The 23,784-nt window shown below is 40.0% G+C and overlaps 1 protein-coding gene across 1 annotated transcript; it reads right to left on the reverse strand.

Moving 5' to 3' along the window:
- Positions 1-22,520: 22,520 nt before the first annotated feature.
- LOC141433033 (uncharacterized) lies at positions 22,521-23,244 on the reverse strand. Its single transcript, XM_074094863.1, has 2 exons — positions 22,743-23,244; positions 22,521-22,676 (listed from the first exon to the last, which is right to left on the reverse strand). Exons 1-2 carry the CDS (start codon positions 23,124-23,126, stop codon positions 22,521-22,523), a joined length of 540 nt encoding a protein of 179 aa, XP_073950964.1. The 5' UTR covers positions 23,127-23,244.
- Between the last annotated feature and the right edge of the window lie 540 nt (positions 23,245-23,784).

A 23,784-nucleotide genomic window follows, 5' to 3' on the forward strand; every position in this document is an offset into this window, starting at 1 on the left:
AAATAAGGAATTACGAACGAGAGTCTATTAGAATCCCGAAGTCGAAGACTGAGGGCTTTAATGAGTCGATCTTCGTAATTCTAGTACCGCCCGTGCGACATACAATATTTTTCATCACATTTGCGAGTAAAATTGTATATTTGTAAAAGAAAAACTAATGTTTGTTCAAAAATTGCCGATACAGTTGACTACGCTCTTGGTAGTGCTAGCTCCCCGCCACCTTCCTCCACCGCAGCAGCAGCAGCGCGCGCACGGACTCATTTACCGGCCTTGGGCTTCATGACAAGAAAATTAGTACGCGCAGTGACTCATTTACCGACCACGGGTTTCATGACAAGCACATTAAGGTCGAGGGTTTTATTCGGGGGGTTGCAACCAAGGTAGCCTGCATGTGACGACACTGTTTACGAGCAAGTGTGATGAAAAAAAGTTCTCTACCATCATCATCATGATATCAGTTGTAAGACGTCCTCTGTTGGACATAGACCCTATAGATCTCTAAAAAAAGGTATGTCTGTAAGATTATATTTTTTGCAAAGTAGACCTATATTTATGTGGCAGATGTTATAGGACACGTCACCAGGATTCCATAACATTTAAAGAGACAAATCGGCCGACAACAATCGATGATGTAATCAAATCAAAACTATATTGTTCGAGCGCTCGACAATTGCAGTTCGTATCGTATTCAAAGCCAATCAAATTTGAAATAGATTCTGCGGTAAAAAAACTAGTAAAAGAAGTAATTGATGGAGCGATTGTCGCGGGAAACCATTAGAAATCGTGAACGTGAGAGAGATATCGAGTGGTAGAGCGATGGAATCGTTTTGCTAATAGTCCCTGGCAGGGTTGTCGTGTCGGCTGACGTTATGTTTAGCGTTCCATACCTAAAAAGGAATCCATACTAATATTATAAATGCGAAAGTGTGTGTGTTTGTATGTTTGTCCGTCTTTTACGTCGAAATCGAGCGACGGATCGATGTGATTTTTGGCATAGAGATAGTTTATGGGCCAGAGTGTGACATAGGCTACTTTCTATCCCGGAAAAATAACCGCGATAACCGAATTCCGCGCAGGCAAAGGATAGTAGAGAAAATAAAAAAATAAAATTCAATACTGCCTTAAAAAACTTAAAAAAAGGGAAGAAACAAGTTTAGTAGTCTAGAACGCTGATAAGTAACTTAAACTGAAATAGTCGAACCCATTCAAACTCGTGACCAACTCAAAAATTCTCAGTCCCGACTGTTGGAATTTAATAGTACATTGTGTCTTAAGGGCGGTAAATAAGGAATTACGAACGAGAGTCTATTAGAAGCACGAAGTCGATGACTGAGGGCTTTAATGAGTCGATGTTCGTAATTCTAGTACCGCCCGTGCGACATACAATGTTTTTCATCACATTTGCGAGTAAAATTGTATATTTGTAAAAGAAAAACTAATATTTTATCAAAAATTGCCGATACCGTTGATTGCGCTCTTGGCAGCGCCAGCTCCCCGCGCCCTCTGCAACATGTGCATGGCGTGCGTGTGCAGCGCGCGCACGGAGCAGCAGCACACCATGCAGTAACAAACTCATTGACCGACCTTGGGCTTCATGACATGAAAATTAGTACAGGCAATGACTCATTTACCGACCACGGGCTTCATGACAAGCACATTAAGGTCGAGGGTTTTATTTGGGGGGTTGCAACCAAGGTAGCCTGCATGTTACGACACTGTTTACGAGCAAGTGTGATGAAAAGTTACTTGACAGGGTTCTAGACTTCTATTGCCTTTCCTAAAAGAGGGGTGTTATAAGTTTGACCGCTATGTGTGTCTGTTGTGTTTCTGTCTGTCTGTGGCACCGTAGCTCTTAAACGGGTGGACCGATTTGAATGCGTTTTTTTTTATTTGCAAGCAGGTTCTTAGACCTGTTTCATCAAAGTCGGTTAAGCCGTTTTGGAGATATTGAACTCTGAAGTGACAAAGTCGGTGGTTTTCCAACTGTTTTTTACTGAACATTTTAATGACTTGTTTACTAACGTTGTATGACTTGTAGCTGCATAGAGGTAGAATTATTAGACATCAAAGTTGACATCTAATTACGTTCGTAAATAACCTTAGTTATAAACTTGTCCTGGAGGCCATATCGCATTAATTTACGCTCAAGATACTAACGGTTATTCATAATAAAATAATTACAGCGTCTAACTAACTTAGCTGAGCGATTATAAATAGGTTCTTACTGGACATTTAAGAGAGCTAATTCATAGTAGCTCATAGTTCGCTGTTTAATATTTTACAAAGTTTTAGACTTTATGTGACACAAAGTTAGTATTTAAACTAAGTTAATGCGGAACAATTTAAATGCAGTAACCGCAGTAACTCATTTATTGAATGAACTAAAAGAATTTCCTTGCTCACCCGCGACCTTACGATAGCTAAGCTTATGCAAAATATGCGTGTTCATGCAGTTCCTCCACCTCCACCTCCACACTGTAAGAACACACACAAATCACACAAACCCATCTATCACCGCCACCACACTACGCTGACGCGTTTCGAACTCAACCAGAGCTCATCTTCAGAGTGACACAACCGTACACCATGCTACACATGCATTGAATTTCCATCAAAATCAGAACATAATATCGTGTCCCCAGAGGTTCGCGAGTCATCGATTTATACCATACATAAATCGAGAAAGGGTATTTCAGTACTCCCACGGGAGCAGTAGTCGTTTTAATGAAAACAAATGCAGCAGTTGCTCGTAAGTACTCTCGATGTATTTTAGTGGCTTGAGTGCACTTACATGTATGCATAGCGTCCCCTACATAGAACTAATAAAAAATAGAAGGTCCAGAACTTAACACTTTTTTATTACTAGCGCTTAAAAGACTATCATTGCCAAGAAGAATGCACCGCAAGAAACTAAGCAGAAAGTTTTTTTTTTCAGAACAAAAATTTTCTAACAATTCTTTCAAGTATTAAAGCCAACAAAACAAGCTTCTTTTAATTCGTCGTCACATTCGTGTAACTTTTTCCCTTTTCTTTTGTTGCCACTTTTTTACCTAAGTAACTCTATCTTAGGAGATGAAGATCCATCAATGATTAAAAAACTTAATTAAACGATAGCTACGTTTAGCAGAAGTGTAAAACGCTTCCACTGCCAAAAATATATTACACGTTGAATATGAATGAATATTAATTATATATATATATAATAATAGAAACATAATTGCTGACCACAACTAAAAAGTTCAAAACAAATAAAAGTCAAACTAACTCAATCCTCTGCTAAAATATTTTGGGGTAATTTAAGTCTACACCTTGTATATGGCTTTTTAGCTTACATGTGCGATTTTGATGTGTTGCGGCAGCCGCCGAGTCGCGTGCTCCTGAGAAGAAGGGCTACGAAATAGCCCGAAACAGTCGAGCTAAACTTGGTTTAAGACGTGAGTTATCCGTTACATTACAATATCATGTCTTACATGTGCGGTCGTGTATTAGCTTAGCTTGCGACATTTCTATTATTATTATTAGCCCTGTGGTCCCCTACCTCCCAATGCGCCGATGGAATGGCCGAGATATCGCCGGTCTACACGACGGGCGACCGTCCTGTACTTGTTAGAGGGTAAGGTAGATGTCCCAGTGTTTGACATGCTAATGCCCAATAGATGACACCCCGCTCTGCTGATAATGACTTAGGTAAATTGAAGATTGCAAGAAAGAAGGACAAAAGTGACCTATTAATGTCTACACTTTTACATCTAGATTTTTTTGACAAAAACTTATTTATGTCATGCGAGCAGTGGATACATTTAAGGAGTATTAAGTCCTTATTTATTTTTGACCATAGTTAAGAACCATGACCCTACCTACACTACATTTTTGGCTCAACTATAACTGAATATTCATAGACAAATTTACAAATTTGAACGGAAATCAACTCGTACTGAGCCCGTTATTTTGTCATAATCGTAATATATTTTGTAATTGTTTTTGTAATTTTTCAAATGATAAAAAAACTATTTGAGGGGTTTCAGAAAAAGTTGTTGAAATTACTTTTTTTTAGATTTGGATGTAATCCCGTTTTCCTACTCAGATTTAGGAGCATCTTTCAATTGTAATAGGTGAAAAAAATGACAGTGTAATGGATAACACAGAATCATTCATCAATCATTAAATTTTGCGTCATCCATTACACTGTCGCCATAGGACCGTGTTACCGTGTATGAAAACGTTAACGTAGTGTAATAAAAAAAATTGGGACACTTTCTTTCTCCTATTACAATCGAAAGTGCTCCTGATTCTGAGTAGGAAAACGAAATTTCATCCAAATCTAAAAAAAGTGATTTCAACATTTTTTTCTGAAACCGACCATTTTACGAGTATAAAATTGTAGTAAAATGTTGCCATAAATAAATAGTGAATACTGAATTCGTGATCTACTCACAGAACCACGCCTGAATAACACGAGGTGAATATGCTTTCAAATATTATTTATTAAAAAGCCACCCAAGACCATTTGTTTAGATTCGCATGCCACATTAATAACAGGATTTTGTCCCACATATCACGACGAAATATGTATTCGTTTAGTTTTCATAACACGCTGAATATTTCACGTTACGGAACAGCTTATGTTATTATTTTGGTGCGACGCGTGATCCAAAACATTCGGTATTTATGAATATTGAGCGGGTATTATTGTCCGGGCGATTGTATCCGAAGATAACAACATCAGTTTATCTTATCCACGGTTTTGTAACGTCTCAGTTCTACTACGAGCCAAAAGGTTGTAAGTATCTTTGATTGAAACTAGCCTTTGGCTGTGGCTTCGCTCGCGTAAACGTGTTGGTCGTAAATTACAAGATTTTAGAAAATTTCCAAGGAAATTCGTCATAGCCTTATGTGTATCTGTGTGCATAATGTCATGTCTCTAGATGTTGTGTCAAGATGTATCATCCAAATCAGTCCAACCGTTTTAACGTTGAAGCGTAGGTAAGAAACACGCACAAACACACACACACAGAGACAAATTGTTGCAAGTAAGTAAGGTTAATCACATTAAACATGGCACGGTTCTCATCTAGATGAGATTGAAAAAATTCACGGTATAAGTTAGATTAGACGTAATTAATTATCTACGGGATATTGCCCGAGCTAACTTCTACGGTTCCGTGGTTAGACGTGATGCATAAAACTAACTGCTTCGAGAAATCGAGAAACTGAACAACTCCTAAAACAGCGTTTTCTTACGACGTGCCATGTTTCAACAGTGAAGGCAATCCTTAAACCTGATTCGCGCCAACTGTTTATAGGCCCAGCAACTCTAAATGATTTGCTACAAAAGTAATGGAGGCCACACATCCGTGCGGGCCCCCTATCGAGCCTTGATGCATTATAAACTCGATGCTTGATACTATACCGCAGTGCCGTTCTTATATTATGGTTACACCGCAGTGTAGGTACCTCTTTATGCTATGGCTATAAAATCGAGCTGGGTTCGCCTTAAGTATGAAAAAATAAAAGAAGAGTAAAACCCACTGTTTTCCGATTAATCCGAAATATTTCAGTAGACGATTGGGTTCTTAATTTATCTTATTCTGCAGGTTCGCAATATATGATAATAATAAATATTTTTCCCTCTATTTTATCTATTTCTAATCACTTGAATGAACCACGAACTTACTAAGTACTACATAGGATAATAAAATTGGTATTTCATTACGTAAACTATGTACAACTATAAAAACTGGGATATAGTCGTTATGCCCAGCTGCAAATACATTACGCACCGCACACGAATATTCGAGGAAGCGTTAACTTGCTTTCGCTGTATAGCATGCAATGTACGCTACTGAAATTTACTAACATAGTAGCAAGAGACATGAACGACCGGATCTTAGTGCGTCCTTATTGTTTGTCCGAGCTACTTTAATAGGGTAAGCCTAGGCTGTTCATCGAAATATATAATAGTTGGATGGAACTGAACTAGTTCTCAATATACCCATTAAGTTGTATTTGCTTCAGGATAATTTCTTGGGATGTTAAACCAAATTCAACACGTATTACGAATTACGAAGTCACCTACGAAAATGATATTGTATGCTTAACTATAGGATAATTTTGGATGTATGAAAAGATTTATCGTAGTATATAATATAACAACGAATTCAAAGTTAATGCATCACATTTATATAAGCTTTACAAATTAAGAAAATACCGACGTAAACTTAATTTGAATATTTGCGTTATTGATACACAACTCTACGACACTAACACGTGCTTGACTAGTTAAAAAAAAGCGTTTTATAGTTATATTCGTCGATAAATAACTCTTTTCGTCAGTCTTTTATTTTATAGTAATGAAAAAGAAAAAAGACTGATATAAGAGACAAGCCAACTCTCTAAAATCTTAACTACGAGTATCTTAAAAATTATCAAGGCTACTCGGTTTCGATTTTTTCCAAAGCGATCACCGATATGTCCATATCTTGTTATGGGTAACATGCGATGACGACTCGACTAGCCACTTCGCCCCTTTCTAACAGGTCTAATAGAAAAGAGATGCATTGATCGACAAGCAACAAATATTCAAAAAATTTCGAACACAGCGCCTTTATCGTCGTCATTTCAATTTCAACAGACATCTTTAAAAAGCTTCGCTTTTTTATTTTTTCAATATAGGCGCGATGAAAGACTTTTTTTATGGAATAACATTAATAGACTTGAGAATTTGGATATATTTTTTTTATGATAGATAGTTATGGGTTATGTTAAATTCTATATATTTAGATTTGATAAAAACATTATAACTTTATAACAATAAATAATGATAGCTATTATTTGATACTTATCTAAACGTAAGGGACTGTAAGTCCCAAGCGAGGATTACTAGACGAATCCTGCTCGGATGGGCCGACTTCACAAAATTAGGGATGGTTTTTCGAGCCAAGTTTCCCCAATGTCATAAGACCAAAGTTTTTGACCAGTGTGTCTTGCCCCTCCTTACTTACGGTTCTGAATCATGGACGCTCACAAAGGCAAACATGAACCAAATAAAAGACGCACAAAGAGCCATGGAGCGAGCTATGCTGGGCACCACAGTTCTTGACCACATCCCCAATTTTAAAATTCGGAAACGGAGTGGATGTGGGCAAGAGGGTAAGGGGGATTGAAGTGGAGATGGGCGGGCCACTTGGCGAGACGCACTGACGACAGGTGGTCGAAAGCAACTACGGAGTGGTGGCCAAGACTGGGTCGAAGAACGGTGGGCAGACCGCCAACCCGTTGGTCGGATGACATCTGGCAGTCAGCTGGTAAACTGTGGATGAGACTACCACAGGACCGGGCAAAGTGGCTTGAAAATGAAGCAGTGGGTGGATGTGGGCTGATTTGATGTCTCATCATCATCATCATGTCAGCCGAAAGACGTCCACTGCTGGACATAGGCCTCCCCAAGGCTCTCCATTCAGACCGGTTTTGTGCTTTCCGCATCCACCGCGTTCCCGCGATCTTAACCAAGATTTGATTTGATTGGATTTGATTTGATGTCTACTCGTATAGAACTAAGTTGTAAAAGATGTAAGTAAGGAAGTAGATTATGATTAGAAAAGAGACCAGCTAGGAAGTGAATAATTCTGGAAATTGACTAGTTAATCAGTGGACGATTCTAGAAATGCACAAGTTAGGAAGTGGCTAAATTTGGAGGAGGGATTCGTTAGGAAAACATCTAATTTAAAGCGTGGAAAGACACCGAGTTCCTCAAAAACATAATAAACAACACCAACAACACAATAATAAATAATAAAAACATAACTACTGCAAGCGAATTGACTTTGCTGATGTCATTTTTAATAATGTTTCTTTTTTTATTAGTTATCTTAATAATAAATAAATAATTCTATGCAAAAACAATTTACTCCCTGCATACAAACGCTAGTGTTATTTTATTTCACGTAAGAACCTAACACTGCATGTGATTGTTTTGGAGTTTGAGTCCAAAATGTCACAGTAAGATAAACATACGTAGCCTACGTAGGTTTAATCTTATCGTACAAAGCCCGCCCCCGGGTCTCATTTCATTAGGATTTTCCGTTCACTTTGACGTAAATATTAGTTACTAGTACCTGTAGCTCATGGAATTGTAAAATGCAATTGAGTTGAAGCCCTTGATATTTACATTTGATTGGATCCCTAGACAAGTTAGATGATTTGACTCAGTACTTAGTAATATTTAAAACTTGACATTTTTAAAACTGTCTACGGATAAAAAATACTTGGTTCTTTTGATGACAGAATTTGTCATTCGATAAAGCCTCTCTACCATGAAGTCCGATTTTCGTGAATTGGAATAAGTGGTCGTAAAATACAGGTGAATCCAGATTACGCGTGACATATACACTAGGTACTTAAATCAATAAAAACACAAAACACTTGTTTTCTTAGAGATTGGACCAAGCTGGATCGATTGTTCGTCTGCCAAAGACCGCACACTGCACATTTCGTCATTGTTGGAGCCGTTTTCGAGATCCTCGATATGAATACACAAAAATTGCTCGTTTAAAGATTAAATGTATAAAAGTTGTTATAAAAACCAGCACTCAATTCCGGCGACCGACAGCGGAGCGAATACTGCGAAGTAAAAAGTTGAAACTCATTGATCCGCCTTTTTCGGAAATCGGTTAAAATTCCAATTGCCTTTCACTCTGACGTGTCGAATCCTACTCACGATTTGATCCAGAACACAATCAGCTTAGCACAACGATTAATGTCAAATTAACCAAAGTAGATCTCCGTCGGCAACCGGCCACTGACACATTAGTAGCCATTCTTTAACTGTATGTCAAGAGTAATAGAGGTGACATGACATGTACTGGGCATTTAGATGTTAACTTATCTTTCAAATAACCATTCACCAAATAAAAGTCAAAGTCAAAATATCTTTATTCAATTTAGGCTATAACAAGCACTTATGAATGTCAAAAAAAATCTACCAGCGGTTCGGAAAAACCTCTGCTGAGAAGAATCCGGCAAGAAACTCAACGAGGTATATATATTTTTTTAAAACAGATTTACAATATTATTAAATGATATGTATACATCACAAGTATTTAACACAACTTTATTTTTAACACAGTAGGTTCGCTATTTGAAGGGATCGCTAATGCGGATCGGAATTATTTCCAAATATCCCTGTCCATGATATAATCATTAACTTTATAATACGCCTTTGATATTAATGTCTTCTTGACAATAGATCTGAATTTTGTATCCGTTTCATTTATAATATTTTTTGGAATTTTATTATAAAAACGTATGCAATTTCCCAGAAAAGACTTTTTGGTTTTAGCCAGTCTGTAAGATGGAACTTTAAGCTTCCCTGTGTTTCTAGCAGCCTTTGGCTTATTGACGTTAGTGGGAAAACCACATATGTTCTTCCTAACATACATGATTATTTCAAAAACATAAAGCGACGGCAGGGTTAGGGTATCTGTTTCCTTAAAAAAAGATCTTAAAGTAATACTTTCCAAAACACAATTATCCAAAATACTACGACCACTTGCTCGTAGAATATCATTTGTATTTGTTTCTATATACCAAGGGACCCACAACGTTTCTGTAATTTTAATTTTCTGTGTATAATTGAAGTATAACGTTCTGAAAAAAAAAACTCACTGCCAAGTTTCTTGCGGCGTATTCTTCTTGGCCATGATGGTCTTCCCGAAAGAGCTGGTAATATAAAAAATTGACGTATAAAAGAGACCTATGCTCTTTTTTTGGCATGGTGGTATGGAACCCTTCGAATACGATTCACTTCACTACTTAACAACCACCAGAAAAATTAAAATAAAATGTAGTGTGTACCTACAACTTGGCTATTGTCCACGTTTTCATGTTCTCAGAATGGGACGGCTTTCATTACTTACCTGGCTAAGTGGTAGTAAAGACGACAATAATAAATGCCCCAGCTTCATACTTAAAGTGAGTCACAAGTTTTTGTCAGAAATTAATTTTAACTTATCTCATGTCTTGGTATCTCAACGTTTAGCGGAATCCATTAATTCGCGTATAATGATAATAAACTGTTTGTTAAAAGCCGACGCGATGACGCTTTCTGAAAAGCATTTGTGACAGTATTGCCTCTTAAAGATAAAAGTTTTTGACAAGTACAAGTATAGTCTGTATCGTTGATCACATTCTGGAATTTCCGGTACTAGTGCTAGAAACTAAATAGACCAAATATTCGGTAAGTACTATAAAGAGCTAAAAAAAGATCTCAAAAACGGATGAACCGATATCGATGAAACATGCCTAAGAACCATCGCTAGAAAACCTGATTTCAAATAAAAAAACCGCATTTAAATCGGTTCACCCGTTTAAGAGCTATGGTGCAAATATATAATGGCCTTTAAATAAGCTCCGATAACTGAAGTGGCAGTGGGCGGGGCACATTGCTCCCAGGACTGATGGCCGATGGGGTCAGAAGTTTCTCGAATAGCGTCCGCAGACCGGGAGACGAGCTGTCGGTAGGCCTCCAACAAGATGGAGCGACGACCTGGTTAAGATCGCGGGATCGCGGTGGATGCGAAAAGCACAAGACCGGTCTGAGTGGAGAGCCTTGGGGAAGGCCAATGTCCAGCAGTGGACGTCTTTCGGCTGACATGATGATGATGATGATGATGATGAAGCTCCGTTAAGTCCAAACAAGTTATTTCTTTGGAGCAAAGTAAAAACGCGATTTTTTGTTACAGTCCGACAATCAGCTTAAAGATCGGGAATAAGTAACTTCGACTTGCACCAAAACCCTGGTATTATACAGTGCAAGTTAAATAAGAGCTTGTAAAAAAAAATTGTGTTATGGATAAAATCCTTAATAAAATCTTATTTCAAGTAACCAGTTCATCATCATCATCATCATGTCAGCCGAAAGACGTCCACTACTGGACATAGGCCTCCCCCAAGGCTCTCCACTCAGACCGGTCTTGTGCTTTCCGCATCCACCGCGATCCCACGATCTTAACCAAGTCGTCGCTCCATCTTGTTGGAGGCCTACCGACAGCTCGTCTCCCGGTCCGCGGACGCCATTCGAGAACCTTCTGGCCCCATCGGCCATCAGTCCTGCGAGCAATGTGCCCCGCCCACTGCCACTTTAGTTTCGCAATTCTTCGGGCTATGTCGGTAACCTTAGTTCTACTGCGGATATCATCATTTCTAATTCTATCCCGCAGAGAAACCCCGAGCATAGCCCTCTCCATAGCCCAGTAACCAGTAACCAGTAACCAGTTGCTACCAAATTAACGCTAAGAAACTACGACGAAGTAAAATATTGTCAAAAAAAGAATGTTATTGTTAAGCGACTTTACAAGCTGTCACCCATACCGGTTCGGTTCCAGCTCGGCGCGTTCAATCTCGCCTGTCAGCCTGTCAGGGTGTCATTCCATGAATCTTAATTAATAACGCTCGAAGGCTTCAAGTGTCAGTTCTTAAGGTGATAATCAAATACAAACATACATAATCAGTTGGCATTCCTAAAGGTATTTGTATGTCCTAAAAACCGTGTCAGACACGCCCGAAATATGGTTCCGTAGCCGTTACGAAAAAGTTAAGTAATATTTTTCTAAAGATTTCGTATTTTATACGGAATCTTCCATAGTTTAAGTACATTTTATACCTTAGGCTGCTATTTACTCTTAAACTACTAATTCTCAAGCAAACTTAACCGTTATAGTTTTCCTTAAAAGTTTGATATACTTAATACCATCCTGAATTTTTTCAAATTTTTCCACCCACCGGTTTAGATTTTAGAGAGGGGGGAGGTCGCATGGTTTAAAATACCTATCCAATGACACCGCACAGTTGGCATAGATAGTCCCTGAGCAGCTTTGGACGGACAGACAGACAGATATGGCGAAACTATAAGGGTTCCGTTTTTGCCATTTTGGCTCCGGAACCCTAAAAATGACACTGATTTAATCTTAGACGTTATCATATCCATCTATGAAATTATATACCTACATAGACTTTGGTATTTCTGTCATTCACATCGAATCGCTAATATTACCTATTGAAAACGTTTAATACAATACAATAACTCTCTCTTTAATGCACACTTACACATTAAGCAGTACAAAAACACAGGTATATACTAGAGATGAAACGTATAGTGGTTTGGCCGGATACCGGATATTCGGCGGGACCGTAGGCCGGATAGCCGGATATCCGGCCGCCGGATATTCAGCCTAGTTTAACGTACAATTAAATTAAGCTAATTCGAACATGCGCATGACACTCCGTGCAGGTTGCAACTTGTAGAGTATAATTAATTAACTTAGGGGCTGTTTCACTGTTTTTGATTAATTTTAACTGACGGATAAATATGATGTCGTTTCTGTTTGTTTTGTTTGAATAGACGCGAGACTGTATCACATTTATCCGTCAGTTAAAATTAATCAATGGGTGGTGAAACAGCCCCTTAGAATAATAAACTGATGTCAATAATTGATAAATTCATAAATAAATCCGGTTAGTTAGTACGCACGCAACTATCCGGTTTTCGGCCGAATAGTAAAATAGTGGCCGGATAGGCCGGATACCGGGTACTGACCGGATGCATCTCTCTATCCGTTGCAACTCTAGTATATTATATACATAAAGATTTTCTAAGGTAAGCAATAGGCGACCTTATCGCTTCAGAGCGATCTCTTCCAGGCAACCTTTACAATGGACAGAAGTAAGGAATTTTTCAGTCTGGAGCATCAATCCGTGCGTCAGTCTGAAAGAACCCGGTAACTGTCGTCATTCTGACGAGAATGATAGACTGAACTGATATCAGTATGAGTGGGGAGCGCCAAAGTTCGCATACTCTTCGCAAGTCATATCACAATTTTTGTCCGAATCATCGTTTGACATAATTTTTTTCCCAATAAAACCTTAAATTTTTCTGAAATTTTTTAATGGTCATCCTATAGAAAACTACAGGTTAGGTTAGGTTTGTTTTATAACAATTCTGAACAATTATTGTATTCAGAGAAAAAAGAGTTATAGTCAAAATACCATATACGGGACTTATCACACTATTTTTACACAAGTAATATTTACCTCGACGTTTCGGCAACGTTACAGTTGCCGTGGTCACGAGTAGACTGAAGTGTGGGGTGTTAAGTCTGCCTAGCAGCGCGAGTTCTTCGAACTACCCGCACTTCATCACTAATAGTACCTACCGAAACGTTGCCGAAACGTCGAGGTAAATATTACTTGTGTAAAAATAGCGTGATAAGTCCCGTATATGGTATTTTGACTATGAGTGAGAATCACAAAAGTTTAAAACGTTATAAAAAAGAGTTATGACAAACGATCATTCTGACCAACATTAAGTACATTCGAACTTTCAATAGGGACCCGTATGAGCGTGTACTGTCAAAGAGGCTTGACTCTGCATCTTAATATTTCTACAGTAAATACGAGTAGGTATTTGATTCAGTACGCATGTACTAATCATCGGCCGGAAGGCGTCAACTGTTGAACAAAGGTCTTCTAAATAATGAATGACACAACTTTCTTTTAAATTTGTACGCAGCCCATAGCGCGAGTCGGTAATAAAATAATATATTTACATCGTTTAAATTTTTAGCTCTTATCGACTGGATAATAACAATAATAAGTCCAATTAGAATCATTACGCAGTCACTTCTTATTTATGTGTAATACATACAATTAGCAGTCGTTTAAGTACCTTTATTTAACCGAATTAACTTTATTGCTGTACGAGTACCTACCTATTTAAGTCACACCTGTAAACTTACACGTAAATGTGATGATGTCATATATTGTAGTCGCTCGCGCATAGAACTTAACCGTGACCTTAAGTCTACTCGTGACGACGGCCATTACAATGAGGGCGAAACATTCAGGTAATTTTTGTTATATAAAAGTCGTAAACAAGGTGTTAATGAAATAACTGAGAACCTCAGAAACGTAAACGTGGTCTTTTTATTTTAAGGCTTATAATGTATGTACACTTAACTATTTCGAAAAGTATTTGCTAGTTTTGCTAAGTCTGCAATTCTATGTAGTGATTTTGTACATGCCAGTTGCGTTTGGCCGTTTTTAGAAGAACTGACAGAGTAATGGCCAGTATCAAATTAACTAAATAACATGCAATGCATGCAACTTTGCTAAAACATTAATTATTTGGCGTATGTTATAACTTTTACACCAAGCATAATAAATAAAGAGCGGATGATGAATGCGATATAGTGACGAAAACATAAGATGGATAAAACATTTTTCAAACTTTGATTAATATTTTTGTATAAATGTACAGAAATTTGAGTGATGGTGATAATGTTCCAAATAATAGTGAAGTTCACAATAACGTTCGTTATCGTTCGTGTTCATAAAAGCAGTTTACGAATACGCACCTCTTTCATCTGTAGATGACTGTAGTCATTTTCCCTAAATAAGTGGATAGTGAACTAAAAAAGGAATGCTCTGAAAATATGTAATATACAAAAAAATACGATGATTTACTACAACAATAAACAAACATTCTATCCCATTCATGATTGCGATATTATACGAATCATAATTATTACAATAAACTATTTTTCAGTTATGTTCTCTTTTTTAAAACAATGGTATTCATATCCATATTACGTATATCGTTCGACATAATTATGAAAAATGTGCCCAAAGAAAGTGCTCGAAAAAAACCTGCTGTAAAGTAGGTGTACCTATAAGTAGTGTAATCGAATCTACTCTCTATTTTGAACAAACTATTTTCAGGTTTTTAGTATTTTATAGTCAGTCAAATTATACTGAGCGGCAAAAAATCTAGCCCTCAAATGTATGGAGAATCGGTAATCTGTATGAAGAGTGGGCCAAATTGTATGCCGCTGTGTGTATCTTTACTTATGCAATTTAGGCTTATAGCAAGCACTTATGAATGTCAAAAAAAAATCTACCACCGGTTCGTAAAAATCTCTGTTGAGAAGAATCCGGTAAGAAACTCAACGCGGTATAATTTTTTAAATAATTATGTACCTATTATTTAATTAACACCTTGTGCTTTTTCTTGTTAAATAAATGATCACTACATTGTGTTTGTTTGAAACGTCGCATTTTATGGTGTGACAGCTGTTCCAGATCCGCTTCTCTCGAGTCTAATTAATTACTGATGCAATAAAGTGATGCTCGAAAAAAAAAACAAAGATTAATTACGAAAAGGTAAACTTCAATTTATTGCAATATGTAATAAAATTTCCCCACGGCCGCCACTAAACCGTTGGTTACTTTGTTTGTATATGAAAAATATAGATACCTAGGGCAAAGATATCGATACGGCCAAAGTTACAAAAATATGTATACACGGCCTTAATGTTAAGTGCATAAGTCGTGTATACATATTTTTGCAACTTTGGCCGTATCGATATCTTTGCCCTTGACTGTACGCTGCAATTGTATAGTGAAGATGGGGCAGAAATCCCATTGCAATGATTGTCTGTCGTCGGTTCCGTATACCAATCGGAATGCACCTCGTAGACAGGTCTTAGGGGCCGTACAGATGGCCACTAACTGCAAGACTGCACGTAATCGCAATTAGGATCGGCTCAAAAAAAAACAATCATCAAGTCAATTATTAGAAATAAATTTCGATCATCATCATCATCATCATCCCAGCCTATATACGTCCCACTGCTGGGCACAGGCCTCCTCTCAGAATGAGAGGGCTTGCGCCGTAGTTCCCACGCGAGCTTAGTGCAGATTGGGAACTTCACACACACTATTGTATTGCTTCGCAGGTTCTTGCAGGTTTCCTCACGATGTTTTCCTTCACCGTAAAGCTCGTTGTAAATTTCAAATGTAATTTCGCACATGGATTTCGAAAAACAAAAATAATAAAAAAAAAAAAACAAATTTTAAAAAAGCCGTGGTGGCCGAATGAGTTGACCTATGGCTTCTCAAGCAGAGGACCTCTGATTTTTTCGAAATTCATGTTCGGTATTTTTATATTTATAAATCACTACTTTTTTGTGAAGAAATTGTGAAGAATTCTAATCTTCACAGAATAAAAAAAAACTCGAACTGTCTACGTCATAGTTTTTACAACCAAAGGACATCGTTTATTTTTATGTACCTAAGTAGTAAATTCATTACATTATAATAAAATGAAATAACTACAGGAAATTCTTTTAAAATTATATAATCTCCAAATGGTTTTCGATTTACTACGAGTATACATTTTGAAAAAAATAGCGACCCCAACTGCCGACGGCGACGTGCAGTGAGCCAACTGCAATTGAACTGCAATGAAAAATGCTGCAGTCAGCAGTTACATTGGAGTTGGAATGCAGTCCGTCTATACTGGCCCTTATTTATCTAGAGTTTTAGAGCGTTGGTCTGGAATGGCATTTGGGTCACCATCGAAAATAGATTCTGCTGTATATTTAACAGTGGCCAGTTAGAAATGTCGCATCGCATTATCTTTATAAAGGCTGTCCCAAAAAGGACGCAAGATTTGAAATTGATGAAAAACACATTTTTTTTTTCGTTATAATATATTTGTATATAAAATCTTGAAATACATAAAATAGGGTTATTTGTGGATTAATACGTCAGGCAAATGTCCTCCTAGGCTTTGCTGGCACATACGCACTCTTTTGTCAAAATTTTCTGTGACCATTTTGACGGACGGTTAGACGGAGACGGCATCACATTGAACCGTCAGTTAACACTTAAAGGATTTCGTATTTTGTACGGAATATTTCATGTTTAGGTATATTTTATACCTTAGGCTGCTATTTACTCTCTTAAACTACTAATAATTCTCAAGAAAACTTAACTGTTATAGTTTTCCTTGTAAGTTTGATATACTTACTAACATTCTGATTTTTTTTCAAATTTTTCCACCCACCGGTTTAGATTTTAGAGGGGGGGGGACGCTAGATTTTAATGAAAATTTGCACTTTAAAGTTAAATATTTTGCAAACAAATCACTGAATCGAAAAATTGTTTTAGCATCCCCCTAAAGGTTTTAAAAGACTTATCCAAAGATACCCCACACTACAAGGTTGGATGGAAAAAAAACACTCCCACTTTAAGTCTGTGAGTGATACCTACTCTAAAAAAATTTGTTTTGAATAGTTTACATATAGATTCGAGCAAAATTACAGCTTTCTAGCATTGATAGTCCCTGAGCAAAGCCGCGGACAGACAGACAGACAGACATGACGAAACTATAAGGGTTCCGTTTTTGCCATTTTGGCTACGAACCCTAAAAAATGAGTCACATTTTGGGTCAAGAACTTATTCCAAAAGGTTTGTATGAGTCAAATATGGTCAGGGAAGTTGTTTAAGGGTTTTTTAATGTATCCCGTACACTTCGATCAACTCTTGGAAGAAGACTTTATTCCACAAACGATTAGTCATTAATCGAAACTCTACCTAATAAACGTCTCTACAGCCGTTAAAGTTAAATCAGAGCTAAGTTCCGTATTTAAATTCAAGTGCACGTGTGAGCGGGAGGCGCGATCAGCTGTTGCCGTCTGCGTCACGACACACCTCCCGCCTGCCCCCGCCCGCGCCCGCCCCGCCGCCGCCGCCAATCAGCTGATCGCAGTAGGTCGCCGAAACACGCGAGCGCCGAAGCGACCGCGCTCCAATTCGGCCATCTTGGGCCGGTATTTCTAACTGACTTCGAAAAGAAGGTTCTCAGATAGGTTACTTAGTCGTATCTGAACTAATTTGGAAAGGGAACGTGTTTTCCTAAAAATGTATTACTTATAGGTAACGGACGAAATAATGACGAATTAAAGTACAATTCAATAGAATCTGTCAATTTTCTACATATTTAAGACACCCTATCGTGGGCACACTTGATTATTGTCCCTGTTGTTGCAATTATCATCTAAAAGGAATCAAAAAAGAATAATAGTCACATCACAAAGCCTTAGGTAGCCCGGTGTTTTATATTAGTAGGCTGGAAGTGTCTACAGTATTGTCAGATTCTATTGAATTGGAGTTTAGGTATAGGTATGATGATAATTTGATAAGGGTTAATTTAAGTCTAGCGTTGTTATCGGTGAAACCCTTCATAGGTATTTTAATAATTCAATTGTCAATTTGTGAGAAAATTAGTTAAGTATTTATTACTAACGTCCCGTCTCGGCTTTAACGAGTGTGACTTAGAAAAATAAAGACGTGAAAATTCGAAGTATTCTTCGAAAAATTAACCTGACCTTGATTAAAGAAATATCTTTAATTTAAGGTCACGTTAAATTTTCACCAAAATGGCACAGTGAAATACATAAAGCTAAAGTCACAGACGCTCTAACATTTTATTGTGATTGTATTTTTATTATGTAGTTTCATAACCACTGACAATTACTTACAAAAAATTGCTGCTTGAAAATTAGCATTCATTACAAAGATACACCTGATCAGGCATACCTACCCGGATTTTATCGTGGACAGTCTATTCCACAGACTCTACTCTGTAGTAGCATATTTTTGAGTGGTTAAAATAGATACTTATTTTTGCACTTGACTGTACAAGAAGTGATGACAACTACCGACGATTTTAATTTTCATCGATAATGCAAGACAAAAAGTAGGTCGATTACCTACCCTTCAGCCAGATCTGTGTTTTGTATTTAGATTATCTTGAGAAGATTAGGATGTTACAATGTCTAGCCTACCTACTCCGTATTTCGAAGATCGTATAGCGTCGTTCATCTCACCCTACTGTTAAATAGTTAGCGTGAGCGGGACAGCACGATATGAAGTTCGAACGTTGTAGTATATAGGGCTAGTTCTCGGAATTTCCGAGCAACTCCGACCAAGTATAGCATAACACCCGAGCACGAACGTTCACGGATGAGATGTGCTTATTTATATAATAACGCTTTATCTGAAATCGTTGAAACGCAGACACGAAACATGAAAGAGTTCCGCTCCCGATCCCCTCTCGCTCGCACGCCTGCCGCGCTCTAGGCTAGAGCGAGACGACCGGCAACTTCAGTGCTTAAAATGGCCGATGCTTAGTTTCGTGATCGCCTAGGGAGGGAGCGATGTCGATAATATTATGTTTTATGACAGCGGGTGGCAGGCGGTACATAAATTGGGTTTTCGTTTTACGAGATAATACCGACGATAAATTACACCCGCATTTCGGGAATCGAGTTTCGTCGTCCCGACTGCGTTCCACTTTGTACCTACCTACTGGCACTCCATGCAAATTGGCGAACGTTTACCTGTACAGCCCTCCCGCCCCGCCGCGAGGAAGTAATTACGGACTCGCTACTTGGAACATAGTGCATCGTAATCAGACCGTGACTGAGTAGGTCGTTATATTTTGCGACCACTTTTTATTATCTCTACTTTGTTTTATCTCACTCATTATTTCATGCGTTTACGTGATTACGTTCACCGCGGGTTATTAGTGTCGCAATTTACCGACATTCGACCGAAAGCCTTCATTACCGTCGTTTCTTGTCGAAAATTGCGCCCGCCGTATTTAGGTATAATATAGTAGCGCAGTAAATATAAAAAAAGTCGGTAGTAAAATAATAATATACTTACTGGAGTCGACGGGAGTCGGGGGATGACGCAGCGTGAATCTGGGTAGGCGTAATATCAACGCCATAAAAAGTAACAATAAACTTTTTTATTATGGCCGCGGAGATAAAATAAATAGAGGTTTAATTCGGCGGAGCGAGGTGCGTGAGCTGCGAGGAGCGGCGTCGAGCGACGAGCGACGCGGGCAATCATCCATTAGTCTCGATGTTTATTCCGTGTTTATTACATGGATGCTAATTTAATGGCGTCGCTCTCATGTCGGTAATGGCGGCGGCATGCTCGCTCTAACTAATGGCTGGGAACGCTCTTCTCACTAAAACCGCTGCGTGTAGCTTAAATCTCTTTGACTGCATCATAATTAGTCTCGCCACGGCTAATTGCCGGCCTAGACGCCCGCCTGAACGTAACGAATCATTATAATCCACGTTTTATTATAATGGCTCCGTTTGAAGTCTCATTCCCCTGAATCGCGGCTCGAATGCCTTCCCAGCGGTCGCCGTGGATTATTCACGACTCATTGTGTTCAGTTCTTTTGAAAATGAAATAAAACATTGCATGAATGAATTGTTACGTTTTTGTTCGATGAACGTTTCGGACGCCGCCGGCACAAAAAGAGACGGCGCAAAAACCGACCGCCGCTCGGCGCTCGGATTAAACTCGCTCTCCAGAGCCTTTAGAAAAGCTGAAAATTCCGAAATAGACCTTTTGTCTTTTCGAACGGCCGCTTTCTTTTTGCGCTTGAGCGATACTAGGCATTAACAAGTCATTCTTTTGAGAAAGATTCGAGGATTTGTTATAAAAAAACTGACAGGTAGTTAAGTGTATAATCGCATCATTTCTTATCCAAAGGAGAGATCACGCGGCGGCGCTCGCGGCGCGCTCCTCGTCCGTTGATTAATGTGGGCGCTCACAAAAAATACCATTACAATTTCTGTTCTGTTTAATAAATGTAATTACATTATTGATTAAATCTAATCTACATAATTATAGAGTCTCTTCATCTAGAACGTTAACATCGCTAGTCGCTCGATGTGAAGGCAGACAATCATTCTAATTAATACAATTTACGAGGAACAGCCCATCAGGTTTATTGTCATCCGCGAAGCTAAATTTATAACATACGAAGCGACATTTTGCACATTACGTTTGATGGGCTTGACATTAATCGGTTCCTCTGAAGACAGATGTTTGATGTCTCGGACATCTCGTTCAGTGAGTACATGGACAAGATTGAGGTTGCTTCGGTTAAATTACTGGTTAACTTGGCGACTTGAGAAACTTAATTACGGAGTTATAGGGCGTCTAATTCTATTCCGGGGTTAGATTAGTGGTAAGGTGACCGTTTTCAAAGGGCCAAAGTTTCGGCAATACTATATTCTGTGGCAATAAGGTACCTTTGCTGGCTTCTGAACTTAAAAGTACGGGTTAACTTCGCAACTGTTTGCCGACACAGTTAAACTTGATAGAGGTCAGAACTTCTGGGATTTCTACAACACGAAGTTGTTTAAGAATTCTTTTATTGTTTGGAAATTTCTGCTAATTTGCGAAACGGACATGGTAAATGCAAACAAGCAAGCGTTGTGAAATATTGTTGAACGAACGCAATGAGTAATTTTTCCTCGGAAATTACGCTTAGCAGCAAATGTTAACAGCAACGGACTGGATGTTTGCAGGAAACATTCGCTCAGCAAATTTTTTATAAATTTACATATTATTTGGGAAGACATAATTATGCGAAATATCTCAAAATTATATAAAATTAGTTTTTTTTTTTCAATACTTTCAGTCATGTTTTGATTCATCTGGCTTAAGGTAACTTTAGCTTTTAAAAGGTAACAGAAACAACGAGATCTCCTTATCATGTGTAGGTAGAAAGCGTACAGTTTGCGTGCAGAACACTTCAGCACACCATTAATTTGCTATGCGTTAAGAGTCTAATTATAACATGAGCTAGTCAAGGGCGTCAAACGATGTAGGCCACGGCTCGTCTGACTAGGAAACGTTACTCAACTTGACTAATAACTGATCAGTTATGGTGATGGAGCTGCCTCATCAATCTCGCGGTGCGATGAGGCGTCCTGCCGGCATTATAAACGTCTCGGGGTTATCTCGTCAAGGGCCATCGCGCGGCTCGGCTCGGTGGTAAGCGGCTGGCATACTTACGTCTGGCGATCTCACCGTCAACGGGCATCCGAGGGGCAATCCAAGCAAGCACTCGACAATACGGGATCGCACACACGCACAACACACGCGATGGCCACCGTCGGGCCGTGGATGTAAATAAAACGATGCGTTAGGGATTTTTGTAAAAAGATAGTTATATTTTTGGCATTGGACTATGACACAATATAATACTATGATATGCTAAGTAAGCGTTTTATAAAGACTTTTACATGCCGAATATTTGTTAATCAGACTATTCATCAGAGGACTCGTTATATATAATTTCAACAAACATAACTGCTTACAAATGAGAGTAGAGACACGTTTCTAGTACCACTCGGGCTGTTCTAGAACTCATTACCTATTCCAAAACATAACTATTCCTAGTTTTATTCGTAATATTTTTCTCACTTTCATTTTTTTTTACTCTATAGGTACATATTCATTATAATACAGTTTTTGAACATATAATTATCGATATGATATCTTATACAGAATTACGCAACGAATCAGCGACGGTACAATAATTTAATTACGAAGCATCAGTTACTGCGATTGCGAATAAATATGTTCGTTGGTGGGTAGTTGGGTACGCACTGGCGGCGCCGGCGCCGTCCTCGGGAACAACACATCAAAATCGTCCGTACAACAACACATAAATCAACGTTTAAACAATATCAACGTACATAGGTACTATTTGGTATTCGGTTCGTCCGCGGGCGGCCGCGCTCGCGACGACACTTATCACTAACGCTAATTACAGGAAACATCACAGTGAGGCCCGGCCCGGCCCGCTACATGTAGATGGGCAGCTGCTGCAGCGCGCGCTTGTCGAAGCGCTCGTAGGGCGCCGCCAGCGCGCGCGCCATATCACAGTCCGCGGATACGGGCAGGTACGGGTGCGCCTTGAGCCGCGCGCGCGCCTTGCCGGGGCCCGGGCCCGAAGGCGCCTCCCGCGGGAACGACTCCAGCCGGTAGCACGGCTCGTCGGGCGCGCGCGCGCGGGCCGCGGCGGCCGGCGCTGGCGGCGGCGCGGGCGGCGCGGGCGCGGCCCGGCAGCAGCGGCGCGGCGGCCGCGGCAGCCGCGCGCGCGCACCCGGCGCCGCCGCCGCCGCGCTGGCTTGCGCCGCCGCGCTCGCGTCTCCGCGCGGCAGGTTGTTCACGAACGGCACGCGCCGCAGGCTCTCGAGCCTCCGGAAGTGCGAGGGGTGGATCATGAGCAGCGGCTCGATCTTGACGCCCTGCGGCGGCTTGGCACAGTCGGGAAGCTCGTATTCGATACTGCAGTCTACGTGTAAAGGCACCGAGTAATCCTTGGGGGCGAGCGAGGCGGGCCGCGCGTCGCGCCGGTAGCGGTCCGCGGCGGCGAACTCGGCCTCGCTGCGGGCGTAGCCCGTCATGGCGCGGATGGCTCACGGCATGTGCGGCGCCGATCAGCTGACTGCGGCGGGTGAGCGGCGCGGACGTGCGCGAGTGGGGGCGCCGGGCGCGAGACTGCGCCGCCGCCGCGCCGCGCCTGCGCGCCCCCCCTCCCCCCTCGCGCCGCGCCGGCCGGCCCCGGGCGGCGGCGACTATCGACAAATCGATATCGCCGGCGGCTCGTTACTAGCGGCGTGCGCAGTGCAGCGGGGCGGGGCGCGGGGCGCGGGGCGCGAATGTCAAACAGCTGACTACAAAGACGGTCAATGAGAAGGTTATGTTACGCGTGAAAGAAAGGAGTAACAATGGCGGGCGCTTCGTAACCACTTGAGACACGAATTCGAAGAAAACTAACGAGAATAGAGAATATTTTGAAGTGCACATCAAACAATCGAAGAGCAGTGTCACGCATGTAGGATTCTGAGGGTCTATAATTATCTGGCTGAGGACTGAGCGGTGCACTATTACGGCCCACCAGGGGTCCTCAAGTCCGGCCCGCGGCAGTACGACACAATGGGCGGGCGTGTGGCCGATTGTATAAGCCCTCTTATACAGGATTTATGATAAAAATAATTGCTTCTCGTATAATTAAAGCCAGCAAATTGAGCTGGGAAAGATGAAAGGAAATAATAGTTCGCT

This window comes from Choristoneura fumiferana, chromosome 11 (assembly GCF_025370935.1).
Source record: "Choristoneura fumiferana chromosome 11, NRCan_CFum_1, whole genome shotgun sequence".
NCBI lineage: Eukaryota > Metazoa > Arthropoda > Insecta > Lepidoptera > Tortricidae > Choristoneura > Choristoneura fumiferana.